The sequence below is a fragment of the Lottia gigantea genome (assembly GCF_000327385.1).
Source record: "Lottia gigantea unplaced genomic scaffold LOTGIsca_12, whole genome shotgun sequence".
NCBI lineage: Eukaryota > Metazoa > Mollusca > Gastropoda > Lottiidae > Lottia > Lottia gigantea.
The window spans coordinates 317706-337659 of record NW_008707225.1 but is presented as its reverse complement, the minus strand read 5'-3'; the positions used below and the strand labels follow the sequence as shown (position 1 = coordinate 337659).

Sequence of the window (19954 nt, the reverse complement as noted above, 5' to 3'; positions counted from 1 at the left end):
TTTAGTCTTGATTAGTCGAGAATTGTGGTATTCATGAATATGAATGAGAGGAAATGCCATATATAAAAGATGGTAATTCTCGTCTTTAGTTTTGATTGGTCGAGGAGTGTGGTATTCATGAATATGAATGAGGAAAGAAAATGCTATATAAAAGGTGGTATTACGAGTATATTTTAACAAACTTTACTAACTTACAAAGTCAGGAAAAACAGTAAGTTATCATATTTTACATCGCTGAAACCGTTCGGCTTAGGTCTTATTGTATATTGATGTGTTATTATTATTATTTTATTATTTATTTTCTATTGCTCGAAAAGCACTGAGTTGCAATGTCAGAGTTTGATACAATTCAGAATTGTGTAGTTTCATGCAAAGAATAGACTGAGGGGCTCATTATATTGCCATATAAAGTTTATTATCTAAGCTTAAATTGGGAACCTCAATGTAGCCTATATGCATTTGTAACGAAATTTAGAACAAAAATTGAACATTCCGATAGTATAACTTACAAAAGAAATCTAAAAAAGGTCTTAGAGGGACAAAAATCGTGCAAGTGTCAGTGTCAGAGAACGTTTAAATTAAATCAGTGATGTAAATTTTGTCAGCATCATTGTTTAGTCGGGTTTTCGCAGAGACGACACCTTCAATGTTTCGCAATGGTCGTGACAAGGCTTGCCATTTCGGTGCTACACAGCAGAGCGCAGTGTTTGAGGCCACGAAGTGGTACACTAATTTATGCGTGCTTACGTTTTAAACATTTCATAATCTTCTCTACGACATGGAATGTACCCCTAAACCTTTCATACACTCTCCAGGTTAGTTCACGAAGAATTACTGGCACGCCGATGAATTTAACGTTTATCACAAATCAGATCCTTTTATCCAATTTTCTTTGTACAATTTGTACTCAAAATAATAACGAACCAATATTATTCCGGATTAGTTAGTTAGGTTTTTTTTAAATATATGTCTGGTAAGACTATTCTAATGTGGCCTGTAAAGCATTACATAGTAGAGAACAACAATCATATCTTTTGACCATAAAATTATTTCAATTATGAATTTAAGCTATGTTACTTAGGCTGATAATACTGATAGCTGTGATCCCTGCTCTTGTACCATATGAAGAAGATTTTTACGAACGGGTTGTATCGGAGCATATTAAGTATTGTGGAGATGGTCGAGTTTGTAAGAAAGGATTGGGAATTAAATGCAAATTTTGTGAAGATTGTGATTGTGATGAACCTTGTTTTGAGATAGGTGATTGTTGTCCAGATAAAGATTTTGCTTTGAGACTATCTGATCCACCGAAAATTGGATATGAATGTGTGAGTTCACTAGTAGAAAGTTTGTATCCATCAGACATTTTCAATACAAGAAAAGATATTGAAGATAAATATGCCATGATAGTAAGTTGTCCCCATGAGGATTCCGATCTTCAATTTAACTGTTACAATTCTATAACTTTACCAGTTTCCTCTACCGGCAACTCTACAACTTTCAGAAATAAACATTGCGCTGCTTGCCATAACATCACCAACATTCGACCTTGGCAGATAACACTACAATGTATCGATTCCACTCCTAACGACTTTGATTCTACACCTGGGCTTATTGAGAAGGTCATTAATGACGAAACATGTACAGTAAAGTTCCAAGCACCAGAGGGTATGACAGAAAGAAAATGTAGGTTACCAGACAAAAATACAATATCGCAGTGTAATGTGACTGGTTTATGGCCTCAATATGATGAATTCCTAGAGAAAGCGTGTAAAAGTTACTTGACGATCGCAGACGATGAAAATCAGACATACAGGAATCCACTTTGTTTGAAATGTAATTTCCCTAAGCCTTATATACCAAGATGTAATGGTGTTAAACACATACCAGGACTAACTCCATCTTTTACAGCTTTATTAGATTTCAGTGATCTGTTACATGATAAAGATGAAGTGATTAAATCACAGTGTCCACCTCAAACTATATATGATCCAGGCAAGGTAAGTGACCAGTCTTTTTCAGGTTGACAGTGAGCTACAACTAACTCACTTACTCCTATGTAGTAAATTACCAAATTGTTTATTTTTTTTTTAAATCTCTAAAACGGGCACATTATTTGCTTCAATTGTGTATCTGCTAAGTAGTTGATAGTTTTGCATATCTACCCCGTTTCCTATTTTGATGAATGTCGAATTGTATGTTTAACCTGTTCTGAAAAAGGTCATTCTCTTTAGTCTATTCGAGCATCATATTGTCAACAGGCCAGAGGTCATTGTTGAAGAGGTGAAATATTCCAAGGTAATTATCCGAAGTACTACCGTAACTACCGGAGCCTGATGCTGTCAGACTCCTGGGCGTTTTTTTATGAGAAATTTGTCCATAGTTCCATAGAGCTCCGAACTGCTTCATTCTTCAAACATGATAATTGTTGAATTAAATTCGTGACAGACCTTAGACAAGGAAAGTGAAAGTAAAATATTCACTGGAACTGTTGATCATTCCGAGTGTGACACCAGACCTTATCCCCAGGCTTTTGGAACTGTTAGCCTTTAAACCTTAAACCTCATTTGCTCCATCCATCTAGAAAGATAGCTTGCCAAGCAAGGTAACATACGCTCACTACCAGCTGTCAGAAATGATAACAAAATCCTTGGTGGCTTAATAATGAATTTTCAAGTAATCTTAAAATCTTCTATAAGTCAAGGCAAAAACCTGAAACAGTTCATCAAATTATCATCAAATTCAAACAATGACTCATCGCTGTACACACAAGGACAACAACTCTGAAACTGTTCATCCGATTATTATCTAAGTCAAGGGCAATAACTCTGAAACGATTCATCCGATAATGCCAATTTCGAACTTGACTGGGATCCCATCAATATATATACCAAGTTTCATCAAGATCAGATAAAACCTATAGTCTTTATTGTGCCTAGCCATATTTGACATGTTTTTAATAAGTCAAGGCCAATAACTCTGAAACCATTCAAACTATTATTACCAATTTCGAACTTGACTGAGATCCCATCAATACATACATGCATACCAAGTTTCATCAAGATCAGATAAAACATGTAATCTCTATCTATTTTCAGTCAAGGGCAATAACTTTGAAACCGTTCATCTGAGTATTACAAATTTTGAACGTGACCGAGGTCTCATGAATATATACATGCATACCAAGTTTTATCAAGATTGCCTCTATCGCGCCTACAAGAAATGTGGACGGACGGACCGACCGACTAACCGACCGATGGACAGGGGCGACGGCAATATGCGTCCATATTTCTATGTGGGCGTATAAAAATAGTTCTTTCCCCCAAGTACCGCCATTTTATTTCTGAGAATTTTCAAAACAAGTTTTTTATACCCTAAAAATTGGTGTAAGAATGCACCAAAGGGGACAACCCCCTCCCTCTTTACAAATGGCGCTTCCAAAGTGCATCTGCATTTGGAATCTAACACAATAAAAGTTCCTTATTTCTTTCAGAAAATATGTCGTCAGATTACCTGTTCTTTTGGCCGGGAATTAATCAATGGTACGTGTCGATCATTCTTGGGTACATCAAGAGGTGCTGCTTATAAATTGTATTTTTGTATCAACCTAGATGATGAGATCTCAATATCTGGACGCGAACGTCTTGTATTAAACTTTCCAATCGAGCTTAAACACTATATATTTACTGACATAATTGACGTTCTATGGCATAAAAAAATGTTTGCTTACATTAGAAAAGGGCAGTATGGTACTTGTTCAAACTTCGTTAAACAGATCTTATTTTCCGCCACTTTCGTTACTACTCGAGATTTCATTCAGGATGAGTTAGAATCCAGATTGTTATCCTTGAGGAACACGTCCTTCTGGTTGAGAAATAGAGTTGGGAAATATCATTTGACTACCAGTGTTAGTATGGAAGCCGCGGAACTTCAACAAACAAACCGGAAATCAAATTCTACATCTTGTGCCTTATTAAAGACAATTGAGGAACCTATAATTGGGATAAGAAATTACATCCCAATAGATGGTCTTCTTTTGTGTCCACAAATCATCCTGGAAACCGATGAATTTTCTCTTGATCAGGATGCTGGATTATTTCTGGATTGGAAATCAGAGCCAATTGAACACGACAACTTTCAGGTGGTAGATGACAACAAGGTTAAAATATGTTTGCGTGACTTCAAACCAAACGCGAGGGAAATCCTTGTTGGTAGCTTGAGAAAGCAGCCGTCCTTTGCTGAATCTATTGTATCAATGGTCTGCACTTCGTTATCTCTGTTATGTCTTTTCATTTCGTTTGTTGTGTATTGTACATTTCGACCATTAAGGAGCTTGCCGGGTAAAAACAACATGAATCTCATAGTAACCCTTTTTCTGGCACAGTTGCTGTATCTTGTCGGAGCAGGTCGAACTGAAATAGTAGGCGTCTGTGAAGCTATGGCAATATTTATCCATTACTTTTGGCTCGCAGCGTTCTGTGCGATGAATGTGTGATCGTTTCATATGTTTCGTGTATTCACGAGTATGAGATGCCGGGATGATGAAAGTGATATGAGAAGAAGATTTTTACAGTACAGTATTTATATTTATGGAATGCCGGCTGTGTTAGTGACTATAACCTTAGTAACCTATATAGTGTCTACTGATGGATCAGATATTGGATATGGAGGAGCTATCTGTTTTTTAGCATCTGATATAGCTATAGCTTTAGCATTCGGTATCCCGGTGGCTATAACCATAGTGTCTAATTCGTTATTCTTCATTATAACTGTACGCTCCATTCGAAACTGTCCAAAAATAGAAAAAAGCAAACAGGACGAGCAACATGCCACTGTCTATATAAAGTTATCAACACTTACTGGAATAACATGGACTCTTGGGTTCCTGGCAATAATTACAGGAAATCAGGTTTTATCTTATTTATTTATACTGATCAATGCCAGTCAGGGTATTTTTCTATTCATTTCATTTGTATGTAATGAAAGAATCAAGAAATTAATTTCCCAAAATGGCCGTGAAAGTGGTACTGGAACTACTAAAACGAATGTCAATACCGCAGTAAATTCAGTATCCGCTGATATGGACTGAAGATTGTCTATATACAAAGTATTTGATATCGTCATTTGTGATTTATACGAGTTAAAAAGGTAATGAGAAGATTTCGATGCAATTGACAATTGTTTTAAGGTTTAGAGACATTATTTGGAATTTTAAAATTTTCTTTTCTTAATTGTTATATTAATTTCTGAACTGCTTTTTGGTCTGTGATGTTGTATTGCATAAATAATTATAAAGTTCTATTCTTTACCCTCTTTTGGTAAGAGAAACCGACTAACGCGTGACGTACTAACAAGAAGTTTGTGTTGCTTCCTTCGGAATGAACATCCTTCTGTTCAGACGCGGATTAACCTATAGGCAAACTAGGCAGCTTCCTCTCGGCCCATGGAAAATTCGGCCCATGACAAATTTTGTAACAGTAATTATCAAACAGTTAATAAATTTATGCAGGCCCATCGAAAATTGTCCTACTAGGAGCGTGCTGTGTGAGAATCGACTAAATTGTTTGAGCCTAATGGTGATGAATGCCGATATCGGCTCAAACAATATTTAGTCGATTCTCACACATCGATGGGCCTATTAACTGTTTGATAATTTTTACTATCAAAAAATTTGTCATGGGCCTAGTTTACCTATAGATTGATGCTGATGAGCTGATTGATCTGTTCCTGAGAAAAAAAATCACAAACTTCCTGCCATAAAATTGTAATCACACCATGCTGCACCCTCCTTCTACGGGCAAACAAGTCCAAAATCCATCACTGCTTCTGTAAATCTGGCTCTACCACCTGTTGGTTGACACAAGACAGTTGAACATCCAAAAGTTATGTATGAGCTCTGGCACAATGAACAAGTTTAGTTCTACACTAGATCCATATATAAGTAGCTTGAGATAAAACGGGAAAACCCGAGCAGAAGCCAATGTAATGACAGTTTTCACCACTTGAATATGCCATAGAGAACTATAGAACATGCTTCCTCTGTTTATTGTCTAATCCGCTTCTTGGACAAGGAGAAACGAGATTGAAAAATGAAACAATTGTCTTAAATTTATAGCCATAAAGACAAACTATTAACATTCAATGAAATATAGGTTGATACAAAAATCAAACGTTAATTTACAAATTACAAGAAATTCAATAAATGAAATAAATAAAACTTGAAATAGATATGAAATAATTAATTGGAGAAGCGTATAGACATACGTTCGTAGAATAAGGACCATCAAAAATAAATGTAAGGGTCTTGAAGGGCACATTTCGCCATTGTATATGAAGGGGTATAACGGCATTTAACCATGTGCCCTTATAGGTAGCACAGCAAAGGGTTGGCATAAAACCAGCGTCAACCTGAAGTAAAAACATGACGGAAAATGGACATTTCTTTACATTATTAAATTTCATACATCAGAACGAAACTGTAGAATTTTTAGGAATATATCATGACGACAATATCATGGAATCATTGTTTTCACAAAAGGAACCATTTGTAAAATATGTTGTAGATCAACAACTGCTTTTTGTAGAAATGAGCTCCCAAAGGTACAGGTGGTTTTCTCCGTACAGTAAATGAGTGTTGCTATATTTCCTATGGAATTTGTTCAACTGCATTAGAAATGCATTTACATATATTGAAATATATGGAATCATAAAGTACAAGAAAGCCTACATGCATAGAATATTGGCAAATTACATTAAGCAATATTTGACACACTGTGGAACATTTTGTTTGTAGAAAAAAAAACAATCAAAGGGGCGTACAGTGTAAGCATTTGCTTATATCTTTAAAAACATATTTTCTGTCAATAAGTTATATATAGGAAATCATATCGAGAAGATAAAACTCAATTCTGGTAAGGTAAAACATACATGCGCATACAAATTGAACATTGTAATAGTGTCATATTCACTGGGCATTTTCTTTGTGTTTGCGCTTGTCTTCCAGTGCTTGGTTAAAGTTTCTACCAAAAACAAACTGTGTGTTTTCACCTTCAGGTAATACCATATCAGGGGGGTCATATCCTCGTAAATAACGACATTTTCTCGCTGATTTCCAGGCCCCTTCGTCATCACCAAGGCGATAGAATTCAGTATGCTCATCTGCATCTTTATTACTACCAGATGGGCTGTTTCTTTCATCAAAACTCACTTTTTTCCGATCATCCTTCGCAAATAACAAATCCAAACTAACAGTTGGCACATCAGACAAACCTTTGGCAGCGTTCTTAGGTTTACGACTTGACCTTGGGGATTTACTCTTCTCGATTATAACAAACTGTTTACCGTCTATCATATCGGGGTGTTTCAGAGCATTTTCAGCCTTAGCAGCTGCACTAGGAAATCTCTCTTGAAAACGTTCCATCCATATCTCATCTGATGTTTTGGTCGACCTGGCTTTAGTTTGATTCAGAATTGATTGCATTTGATTCACGACGGAATCACCAGCGTTTGATTCTTGGTTCATGTCAGTCTTAAATCTAGCGATATCGGCAATATCTATAGAATGTCTATGAACCGCTAGTCTGTTTTGTTGTTGATTTTGCACTGATCGTCCTAGTTGACTTGATCTTTCTTTATTAAACAGGGTTACTGGTGGTAATTCGTTTTTAACACTTTTTCTTCCTTTGACTGTAAGATAGAAGTCAGTTAATTAGAGAGTGAATCAATTATACCACAAGACAATAATTATAAGACATTATTCATATCAAATTAGTATTGCAAGTTTGTGAAATGGTAATTTCTTTTTTGATCAATGAAATAATACCCTTTGTCCTGGTCGCTTCAAGAGAGTGTTTCGGAATTTTCGGTAATTGATTTGGGTCTTGAATATATGTAAATAATCTAAGAAGTAGTAGAAATATAAAATAAATATCGCATAATACCCCAAACTATGAATTTCTCTTTCTATTTCTATACATATGTCTTTTCTATATATGGCAGTGTATCAAGAAAAGACGAGGTTTTTAACATTCAAACGCAGATACGTCTGGACACACATAGATTGAAGGTTCAAATACGATTGTTAGCTGTGAAAACTATTACTGATTAGCTTCGCTGAAAAAATTCCCGTTTCTGAAACCTACGTAAGAATGGTCAAACGGGTGGCAAAACTGTTTCTTTAACAATTAATAAGATTTTCATATTCATAGTCAATCATCTATGATGACTTTATGTTGGTAAAATTCAAATAGCGTTGTCTTTAATATTCCAAATTATTCTAAATTGTTATAAATATCCCAAATGCATCAAATAGTATAAATACGTTTTCCATATACAAAGGAATCAACTCACTGACCTTTAGGCAAAGTTTATTTTACTTCTTTCTCTTCACAATAATTTAAATTCTGATACAATGGAACGAAATTAAGCATCCTTACCCAATATAAATCTATTTAAAAGAGTGACTACCTACCTTAATTCGGTCCCTGTATTATCTGATTTTTATTTAGTATCTAATCTTATTTGAATAACAATACTTTTACCTGCATATTATATACTATTGTTTTCATTTGGTAAACACTTAAATCCAAGATTAGCCCATTTAACACCTGTATTGTTTATCAACCTCCATATCAAAGTGTAATTGCATAACCCTATTACAATAAACGGGTACTATATCTTACATTATTGACCACTATCCTAAGAAGGAGATATCGACTGCCGTAATCCCTTTGAAGTGTACCGAATAACTAAACATTCCGGTTTATAGGGTCTTGAAACGTAAAAAGTACGTCGAGGTGAAATGAGGTTACCTATATAGCAGCTATTTTAAAGAAATACTCTTTATATCTTGACAACTTTACACCATTTGACTACTGGTAATTAAAATCGTTCCAAAACCATTGAACTCTTGGAATCCCTTTTTAAGTATCCCATCTTTTATTGAACGGATACTGCTGTAAACGATGGAAAGGAAGGGGGTAGAATTATGGTCTTGATCACTTGCTTACTCTTAATACCTGTTTCCAACATGTTTAACTTGATTGTATTGTGGGTAAATACACAGGTTGCCAATCTTGAACCATGATTTAATACATAACTTTTTCAAATTTTTTCATTTTTGCAAACCTTCTAAGAAATTCCATAGACGGAAAATTTCATAATCGTCAACAATTTTCTATGAGACAAATTTTCGACACCCTCCTCTGTCCATGGAAGGGAACGAGTAAAAACATTCGACAATGACTCACCGTCTTTTACGTCAGCGTCTTGCACTTTCAATTCACGTTTAATATCGGAAACATCTCTTTGATGAAATAAATCCCTGGTATGTCTTTCTTTTTCTAGTTCCTCAATATGTTTCTCTAAAACTCTCTTTGCAACTCCTTGCTTTACCATCATCGACATCTTTCAACAAGTGGCACCAGATTATCTTCAAATTCCCGGAACTACTCTTCTGATATTCGGTAAGTGTTGCTTATCTATCTAGTTTGTTTCTAGTTGGTCGATATCACTTAATTGGGTACACAACACAATATTAGTAGTTTAGTCCACATTGAGTTCTATCCAATAAGAATAGGTTTATAGCGGACAAATACATATACATATTACCTACTTCAAGATCATATCGATTTATCAAAGGTAGTACGAGTATGCGAAATCTTACCTTTGATTCAGCGAGCAAATACACTCGTAACTTGCAGTGGCGGCGCGACTGTTGGTACATGGGGGACCATCTCTATCGCCCCATGAGAGGTTAGCGATTATGACACCTCGACAGAGTTGCCGCGTTTTGCATTCAGCCTCGACATAATTCACCCATTGAGTCAATCTGTCACCTATTTGTACCCATAGTCTCGGGAGGCTGGCGCCGCCATTGGTGACTGGTATTTCTCGAATTTTCCTTACCTATTTACTTCTAGATCGCACGCGGAAAATGGGGAAAGATGACTTATTGATCAAATTTTAACAAATCAATTTTCAAACGGACTACAGCTACAGTATGTCCTCATGGAAAATAAAAGACGTTTATTAGTCTCAAATGCAACTTACAAAACAGCTTGCCATCCTAGATTTGTAGAATGAAAACAATAATGCCATGAAAATGTCATTTAAGGATAGCTTGCCAGACATGGTAACATACGCCCACAGGCAGCTATAGAAAGATGATACACTCTAGTGAATAGCACTTGAATTTTCTCATTTTAAAGATCTTCATGTCATTTTAGTTTGATTTTATTTAATGAATGTGGATATTGATATCCTTGTGGGGGATATTTTGCATTTTTCATCATAACTTTCCTCTTACTTTATATATCCCTAAACCCAGTTTGACTTATTTGCATAATTTGATCCCCACATTTTCACGCTAGCATATACAGTTTCCTCCTGTTACATCCGCTGTACATTCCCTTTCTAACCTTTCTAAAGTTATTTTCATTATGCTCCCTAACTACAACAACCGCTGGCAAGAAGCCAGACACTAATCGTCAACCAAACAAATATCACGTACCCTACAACGGCCCTGTCTTCCATCGACCTCTACCACCTACCAATCGCCGACCACCAACCAACCCATCCAGCTATATCCCACCCCATCGCCGACCTACCTACAAAACAGCCTACCAATCAAGAGGTAACCATCGACCTGACCAACAACAGAAACGACTACCAGCCCACCGACGCCAACAAGTCCCCACTCATAAGGAGGAAGAACCCTTTGTGAAGGTGTTCTTCCAAGTTTTGCAGTGCCTCCATCATTTGGCAATCCTTACCCTTCAACAGCAAGGCCAACCAGCGTTTACCATCAAACGCAAAGTCTCTGAGTTGGATAGTTTTATCCGTCCAGCAATGAAAACATCAGCTGTCGACGCGAATATTAGATCCCTCAATCGGACATGGCTCTCTAAGGTTACGCAGGTCCTGATCGACCATTACCAAACCACACTTCAAGATAAGCTGACCACCATTCGTACCAAGTCTTTATCATCACCTGCCGCCGACCGCATCGTTTCTCATGCCCTGTCCTGGGCCCGTCGCTCCTATGGGAAACGTCTCACTCAAGCTGTAATCACCAAATTCTACCAAACAATCAACGTAACAAAGACCAGAGTAACCATATCTCTACCAACTGAAATGGACACTACACCTGCACCACCTAGAGCCACCACGCTGCCGAACCAAACCCTTAAACGGGCCCGAAGTCCACCTACTCCTAGTCCAGCAGACATAGCAAAACACTCTCGTAGAGAGGGCACTCCCCTTCTCTTTTCACTTTCAGTCTCGTCTTCCCCTTCCACACCATCTGAATCTTCACCACGCGATCCAGGATTCGCCAACCTTTCTTCCTTATGTGCGTTTTTGGACCAGCAAACCACCCCTCAGTCTCCATCCAAGTCGAGACGTGTATCCAGACCTCCCCCCCCCCCTCGAACCAGATCCCAGTCCGTTCCCAATGCTACAATTCTATCAAGTACCAATCACACCGTCGACGACCATTATATCCGCTACCAAACCGTATTATCACCAAACCAAGGACAAATCATTATGGAAGCTACCTGCTCTAAAGAAATCTACCTTAATAATTGGATCATCTAACCTGAATCGAATAACCAAAACCAGTTCAGACACTGAGATACACTTTTACCCCGGTGCCCAAATCTATCACATACAGTCAATCCTGGAATCATACGACCATGATCCCAAACCTACTACCATTATTCTTCATGTAGGCCTCAACAACCGTGATCAGCTACCAAAGACCTCCTTTAACCAAGCCCAGAAATTAATCGCCACAGCCAACAAAACCTTCCCAAACTCCAAGATCCTCTTCAAATGTATACCCATTTCAAATAAAATCTCGAAGAAAGCACAACAGAACCTCAGCACTCTCAACAACATGATGATGGAGTCCAGTATCAACAGCGCAACAATCTTACCACCCTACGAAGAAGAATTCGAACCAGTTGATAATCTTCATTGGTCTCCAGAAACAGCAAACAGCATTTATTTGTTTTGGATACACCAGCTTCAAGCATCGAGTCTTTAAACTAATTACTGGGGATAAAAATACTGAGAGGCCACCGCTAGGCCAAACTGTAGTTAACTTGAGCCGCAAAATTCTCACACCCCTTCAGCATTCAATCTTAGACCGTGGACTTAAATTTATTCCCACACCAAAGATAGCTAACTTGAATTATCTCCGACCATCCATTGAACGATTTCAACGAAATCTTAGCTGCACATATTTTTTTCGAAACCACCCCCCACGTGGTGCTAGAACAATGTTTATTCCTAAATCCACGTGGACACCCCCTCAGGCCGCCATCCATCCTGAAATATTGAAAGCATTTGCGAGTATAAATAGCCAAATAGTGAACCTTTCCATAACACACGAAAAGCCTAATCTCACACGAGTGGAACGTGAAGCGTTAAACTTACTGAAGAAAGACGATAGCATTGTTATTAAAAAGAGTGACAAAGGTTCATGTTGTGTCATTCTGAATAGGGAGGATTACGTTTCAGAAGCAGAGAATCAACTGAATAATCCTAAACATTATGCCATTTTACCGAAACCAATTTTCAAAGAAACTGCTAACATGATTAACAATATTCTTGCCGATTTAGTCAAAACTAGTTATCTCAAACAGAAACAATATGACTATCTGTTTGCCAAACCTGATTGTCGCGAGAGACATTTGTACACTTTGCCTAAAATCCATAAGAATCCAACCAAGGAGTTGGATTATATCTGACTGTGGTAGTGAGTCATATGCAGTGTCAGAATACATTGATCATTCCTTACTACCTCTAGCATGTCAACATCGCGCCTACCTTAAAGACACAACCGATTTTGTCAATAAAATAAAAAATCTTCGAGTTCCCTCTAATGCTATTTTAATTTCTATCGACGTTTCTTCTATGTATATCAATATCGATAACACTACTGGTTTAACGGCAGTTCGTAAAGCTTTTAATAGAAACCCAGATCCAAACAGACCCGACGATGCAATTCTACAGCTTTTAGAAATTTGTCTTAGTCGAAACGATTTCACATTTAATGGTAAAACATATTTACAAACTTCAGGGACAGCAGTGGGCAAACGATTCGCCCCTTCGTACGCAACCCTTTTCATGGCAGAGTGGGAACGTGAGGTGTTGCCCCTCTGTCCATTTGACCCACTTTTTTACGGACGCTTTTTGGACATATGCTATCGAACTGTTTTGGGAATTCTTTGAAATTCTCAACAACCACCATCCTTCTATCAAACTAACCGCAAACGTGAGTGAAAAAAGCATAGACTTTCTCGATACCACAGTCTTTAAGGGAGATTCCATAGCAGAAACAAATAAACTGGATATTAAAGTGTATTTCAAAGAAACTGATACTCATCAACTCTTGCACAAGAGCTCCTTTCACCCAAAACATACCTTTTTCTGGTATAATTAAGTCACAAGTTTTACGATTTCATCGAATTTGTACAAGATCTTCTGATTTCAACCATTACGATTGTTTTCTCAAAATTGAAAGAGCGTGGATACTCTAAACGATTTTTACGAAACATAAAAAATTCCACCTTATCACAGATAGCAGCTAAAAATAGACTTTATGCCGAAGTACCTCCAGGTTTAAGAAGTGCTCCATGTTGGTCCAGTAGATGCAAGCCCATTGGATTGAGACATTGAATACAGCAAGACCTATAGGACTAAATATTCATCATAATGTAGGCATAGCACCCTTTTTGTCCCGTTTAGTACAACCAGCAATCGAGCAAGCAAGATAGTTCATGCCCACTATAAGAGCGTTCAAGAAAAATTCCCCAAGTCTATAAGCAGAAAATGATAGTTGCATATTCAAAAAATAAGAATTTAAATGATAATATTGTTCATAGTAAACTAAAAACAATCAGTACATAACAGATACTATACTTCTCGCCCATTGGGTGAGTTATTTTTTCTAATTTCAGATCAGAATAAGAACAGAAGAAAACCCAATTTCAAGACCCTTAATCCTAATTTCTTAATAAAGTGTCTGCTCCACCCTTGGCCTGTTTATAGTATTCCAATATGATTATATTCTTATACTGACATAGTGATCTATGTTTATAGTATTTCAATATGATTATATTCTTATACTGACATAGTGATCTATGTTTATAGTATTTCAAGATGATTATATTTTTATACTGACATAATGATCTATGTTTATAGTATTCCAAGATGATTATATTCTTATACTGACATAGTGCTCTATGTTTATAGTATTTAAAAATGATTATATTCTTATATTGGCATAGTGAGCTATGTTTATGGTATTCCAAGATGATTATATTTTTATATTGGCATAGTGATCTATGTTAAAGTTAAAGAAATGCTGGAAAAAATTAAAAATGAAGGCAAAAAAAATCTGTAGCGATGGAAAAAAAAAGAGAGAGATAGTATTCCAAGATGATTATATTCTTATACTGACATAGTGATCTATGTTTACAGTATTTCAAGATGATTATATTTTTATACTGACATAGTGATCTATGTTTTTAGTATTCCAATATGATTATATTCTTATACTGACATAGTGATCTATGTTTATAGTATTCCAATATGATTATATTTTTATAGTGACATAGTGATCTATGTTTATAGTATTCCAATATGATTATATTTTTATAGTGGCATAGTGAGCTATGTCTATAGTATTCCAATATGATTATATTCTTATACTGACATAGTGATCTATGTTTACAGTATTTCAAGATGATTATATTCTTATACTGACATAGTGATCTATGTTTATAGTATTCCAATATGATTATATTCTTATACTGACATAGTGATCTATGTTTATAGTATTCCAATATGATTATATTCTTATACTGACATAGTGATCTATGTCTATAGTATTTCAAGATGATTATATTCTTATACTGACATAGTGATCTATGTTTATAGTATTCCAATATGATTATATTCTTATACTGACATAGTGAGCTATGTTTATAGTATTCCAATATGATTATATTCTTATACTGACATAATGATCTATGTTTATAGTATTCCAATATGATTATATTCTTATACTGACATAGTGATCTATGTTTACAGTATTTCAAGATGATTATATTCTTATACTGACATAGTGATCTATGTTTATAGTATTCCAATATGATTATATTCTTATACTGACATAATGATCTATGTCTATAGTATTTCAAGATGATTATATTCTTATACTGGCATAGTGATCTATGTTTATAGTATTTAAAGATGATTATATTCTTATACTGGCATAGTGATCTATGTCTATAGTATTTCAAGATGATTATATTCTTATACTGACATAGTGATCTATGTTTATAGTATTCCAATATGATTATATTCTTATACTGACATAATGATCTATGTCTATAGTATTCCAATATGATTATATTCTTATACTGACATAGTGATCTATGTTTACAGTATTCCAATATGATTATATTCTTATACTGACAGTGATCTATGTTTATAGTATTTTAAGATGATTATATTCTTATACTGACAGTGATCTATGTTTATAGTATTTTAAGATGATTATATTCTTATACTGTCATAGTGATATACGTTTACAGTATTCCAATATGATTATATTCTTATACTGACAGTGATCTATGTTTATAGTATTTCAAGATGATTATATTCTTATACTGACAGTGACCTATGTCTATAGTATTCCAATATGATTATATTCTTATACTGACAGTGATCTATGTCTATAGTATTTCAAGATGATTATATTCTTATACTGACATAGTGATCTATGTTTACAGTATTCCAATATGATTATATTCTTATACTGACAGTGATCTATGTTTATAGTATTTCAAGATGATTATATTCTTATACTGACAGTGATCTATGTCTATAGTATTCCAATATGATTATATTCTTATACTGACATAGTGATCTATGTTTATAGTATTTCAAGATGATTATATTCTTATACTGACATAGTGAGCTATGTTTATAGTATTCCAATATGATTATATTCTTATACTGACAGTGATCTATGTCTATAGTATTTCAAGATGATTATATTCTTATACTGACATAGTGATCTATGTTTACAGTATTCCAATATGATTATATTCTTATACTGACAGTGATCTATGTTTATAGTATTTTAAGATGATTATATTCTTATACTGACAGTGATCTATGTTTATAGTATTTTAAGATGATTATATTCTTATACTGTAATAGTGATATATGTTTACACTATTCCAATATGATTATATTCTTATACTGACAGTGATCTATGTTTATAGTATTTCAAGATGATTATATTCTTATACTGACAGTGATCTATGTCTATAGTATTCCAATATGATTATATTCTTATACTGACATAGTGATCTATGTTTATAGTATTTTAAGATGATTATATTCTTATACTGACATAGTGATCTATGTTTATAGTATTTTAAGATGAGTATATTCTTATACTGACATAGTGATCTATGTTTATAGTATTTTAAGATGATTATATTCTTATACTGACATAGTGATCTATGTTTATAGTATTTTAAGATGATTATATTCTTATACTGACAGTGATCTATGTTTATAGTATTTCAAGATGATTATATTCTTATACTGACAGTGAGCTATGTCTATAGTATTCCAATATGATTATATTCTTATACTGTCATAGTGATATACGTTTACAGTATTCCAATATGATTATATTCTTATACTGACAGTGATCTATGTTTATAGTATTTCAAGATGATTATATTCTTATACTGACATAATGAGCTATGTCTATAGTATTCCAATATGATTATATTCTTATACTGACATAGTGATCTATGTCTATAGTATTTCAAGATGATTATATTCTTATACTGACATAATGATCTATGTTTATAGTATTTCAAGATGATTATATTCTTATACTGACATAGTGATCTATATTTACTGTTTGATAATTACTGTTACAAAATTTGTCATGGGCCGAATTTTCCATGGGCCGAGAGGAAGCTGCCTAGTTTGCCTATAGGTTAATCCGTGTCTGAACAGAAGGATGTTCATTCCGAAGGAAACAACACTAACTTCTTGTTAGTACGTCACGCGTTAGTCGGTTTCTCTTACCAAAATAGGGTAAAGGATAGAACTTTATAATTATTTATGCAATACAACATCACAGACCAAAAAGCAGTTCAGAAATTAATATAACAATTATACTTATAAGAAAATTTTAAAATTCCAAATAATGTCTCTAAACCTTAAAACAATTGTCAATTGCATCGAAATCTTCTCATTACCTTTTTAACTCGTATAAATCACAAATGACGATATCAAATACTTTGTATATAGACAATCTTCAGTCCATATCAGCGGATACTGAATTTACTGCGGTATTGACATTTGTTTTAGTAGTTCCAGTACCACTTTCACGGCCATTTTGGGAAATTAATTTCTTGATTCTTTCATTACATACAAATGAAATGAATAGAAAAATACCCTGACTGGCATTGATCAGTATAAATAAATAAGATAAAACCTGATTTCCTGTAATTATTGCCAGGAACCCAAGAGTCCATGTTATTCCAGTAAGTGTTGATAACTTTATATAGACAGTGGCATGTTGCTCGTCCTGTTTGCTTTTTTCTATTTTTGGACAGTTTCGAATGGAGCGTACAGTTATAATGAAGAATAACGAATTCGACACAATGGTTATAGCCACCGGGATACCGAATGCTAAAGCTATAGCTATATCAGATGCTAAAAAACAGATAGCTCCTCCATATCCAATATCTGATCCATCAGTAGACACTATATAGGTTACTAAGGTTATAGTCACTAACACAGCCGGCATTCCATAAATATAAATACTGTACTGTAAAAATCTTCTTCTCATATCACTTTCATCATCCCGGCATCTCATACTCGTGAATACACGAAACATATGAAACGAACACACATTCATCGCACAGAACGCTGCGAGCCAAAAGTAATGGATAAATATTGCCATAGCTTCACAGACGCCTACTATTTCAGTTCGACCTGCTCCGACAAGATACAGCAACTGTGCCAGAAAAAGGGTTACTATGAGATTCATGTTGTTTTTACCCGGCAAGCTCCTTAATGGTCGAAATGTACAATACACAACAAACGAAATGAAAAGACATAACAGAGATAACGAAGTGCAGACCATTGATACAATAGATTCAGCAAAGGACGGCTGCTTTCTCAAGCTACCATCAAGGATTTCTCTCGCGTTTGGTTTGAAGTCACGCAAACATATTTTAACCTTGTTGTCATCTACCACCTGAAAGTTGTCATGTTCAATTGGCTCTGATTTCCAATCCAGAAATAATCCAGCATCCTGATCAACAGAGAATTCATCGGTTTCCAGAATGATTTGTGGACAAAGAAGAAGTCCATCTATTAGGGTGTAATTTCCTTTAAAAGAATAAGATTCTGTCCTTTCAATCCTACAAGATGTAGAATTTGATTTCCGGTTTGTTTGTTGAAGTACCGCGGCTTCCATACTAACACTGGTAGTCAAATGATATTTCCCAACTCTATTTCTCAACCAGAAGGACGTGTTCCTCAAGGATAACAATCTGGATTCTAAGTCATCCTGAATGAAATCTCGAGTAGTAACGAAAGTGGCGGAAAATAAGATCTGTTTAACGAAGTCTGAACAATTACCATACTGCCCTTTTCTTTTGTAAGAAAACACTTGTTTGAACCATTCCACGTCATTCTTGTGTGGAAATAGATACTGTCTAAACTCGTGTGGCAAGGTTAATAAAAGACTTTCAGGCCCGGATATTGATATCTCTTCGTCTAAATTGAGACTCAAATATAATTTATAAGTAGCACCCATGACTTTTTCGAACATTGGTCGACACGTTCCATTGTTTAATTCACGACCAAACGAACAGGTAATCTGTCGACATATTTTCTGAAAGAAAGAAATAAGGAACGTCCATTATTTATTGTACGTATCAACGTAAATTACATAATACATAGATGAGTAGACAATGGATACCGACATCAAACTGAAGGGAAGCTGGGGGAGGCTTGTTAACAGTCTTTATATTGAGGAATCTGATTGTATTCGCTGGCCAAATCGTTGCATTCCATGATATAAGCAAAGAGACTAAAGCCGTGGTGGCGCTAGCGCTAGCGGGAAAGCGCCATATGAAAGGGTCTATGTATCAACTGTCAGTACAGTTGGACGGAATAACTATCCAAATACGAGTGCACATGCACAAAACATGTTATTACCATTCCTCACTTTGTATTTCGCAGAGTATTTTACTCAAACCTATTCCTGGTGAAGTAATTCTAATTGCATTTCCTTGAACTACTTCGTATTGGATTCAATAATTACAGTTGATCTAAGGTTGAATGGCGGACAAAAGTTCTCAAGTTCAGAAATAGATCATAAAGGTTGAGAAGCACAGGACTATAGAGACTAGGCGATCTTTTTTAGAACAGGTTAAACATAACAATTCACCATTCATCCAAATATGAAACTATTATCAACTATAAAATAGCAGGTACACGATGGCAGCAAATAATGTGCCCGTTTTAGAGATTTAAAAAAAAAATTAAACAATTTGGTATTTTACTACATAGGAGAATGTTGCAGCAAACTGTCAACCTGAAAAAAGACTGGTCACTTACCTTGCCTGGATCATATATAGTTTGAGGTGGACACTGTGATTTAATCACTTCATCTTTATCATGTAACAGATCACTGAAATCTAATAGAGCTGTAAAAGATGGTGGATATACTAAAGCTCTTGTTAGACATGATGGCAAAGAAAGCACTTGGACATTACAATGGAAACAAAATGGATTCCTGTACGACTGATTTTTATCCACTACGATGTCCTGGTATGTCAGGCACGCTGCATTTATAAACCTGTCCTGTTCAGGCCACAAACCAGTGACATTACAC

At 35.2% G+C, this 19954-nt stretch overlaps 5 protein-coding genes across 5 annotated transcripts; 3 read left to right on the top strand and 2 right to left on the bottom strand.

The window, feature by feature from the left end:
• Nucleotides 1–778: 778 nt before the first annotated feature.
• On the top strand, nt 779–2553 carry LOTGIDRAFT_156712 (hypothetical protein; the record flags this gene model as incomplete). Its single annotated transcript, XM_009047989.1, has 3 exons — nt 779–815; nt 1069–2000; nt 2449–2553. The coding sequence occupies 3 exons, from the start codon at nt 779–781 to the stop codon at nt 2551–2553; spliced, it is 1074 nt and encodes a 357-aa protein (XP_009046237.1).
• A 1693-nt stretch (nt 2554–4246) lies between these two features.
• On the top strand, nt 4247–4492 carry LOTGIDRAFT_68777 (hypothetical protein; the record flags this gene model as incomplete). Its single annotated transcript, XM_009047988.1, has 1 exon — nt 4247–4492. A coding segment is annotated over one exon (246 nt), but the record flags the coding sequence as incomplete, so codon positions are not given.
• A 33-nt stretch (nt 4493–4525) lies between these two features.
• On the top strand, nt 4526–5089 carry LOTGIDRAFT_156711 (hypothetical protein; the record flags this gene model as incomplete). Its single annotated transcript, XM_009047987.1, has 1 exon — nt 4526–5089. One exon carries the CDS (start codon nt 4526–4528, stop codon nt 5087–5089), a length of 564 nt encoding a protein of 187 aa, XP_009046235.1.
• A 1838-nt stretch (nt 5090–6927) lies between these two features.
• Nucleotides 6928–9405, bottom strand: LOTGIDRAFT_230324 (hypothetical protein; the record flags this gene model as incomplete). Its single annotated transcript, XM_009047986.1, has 2 exons — nt 6928–7686; nt 9249–9405. The coding sequence occupies 2 exons, from the start codon at nt 9403–9405 to the stop codon at nt 6965–6967; spliced, it is 879 nt and encodes a 292-aa protein (XP_009046234.1). The 3' UTR covers nt 6928–6964.
• An 8053-nt stretch (nt 9406–17458) lies between these two features.
• Nucleotides 17459–18208, bottom strand: LOTGIDRAFT_74150 (hypothetical protein; the record flags this gene model as incomplete). Its single annotated transcript, XM_009047985.1, has 1 exon — nt 17459–18208. A coding segment is annotated over one exon (750 nt), but the record flags the coding sequence as incomplete, so codon positions are not given.
• Between the last annotated feature and the right edge of the window lie 1746 nt (nt 18209–19954).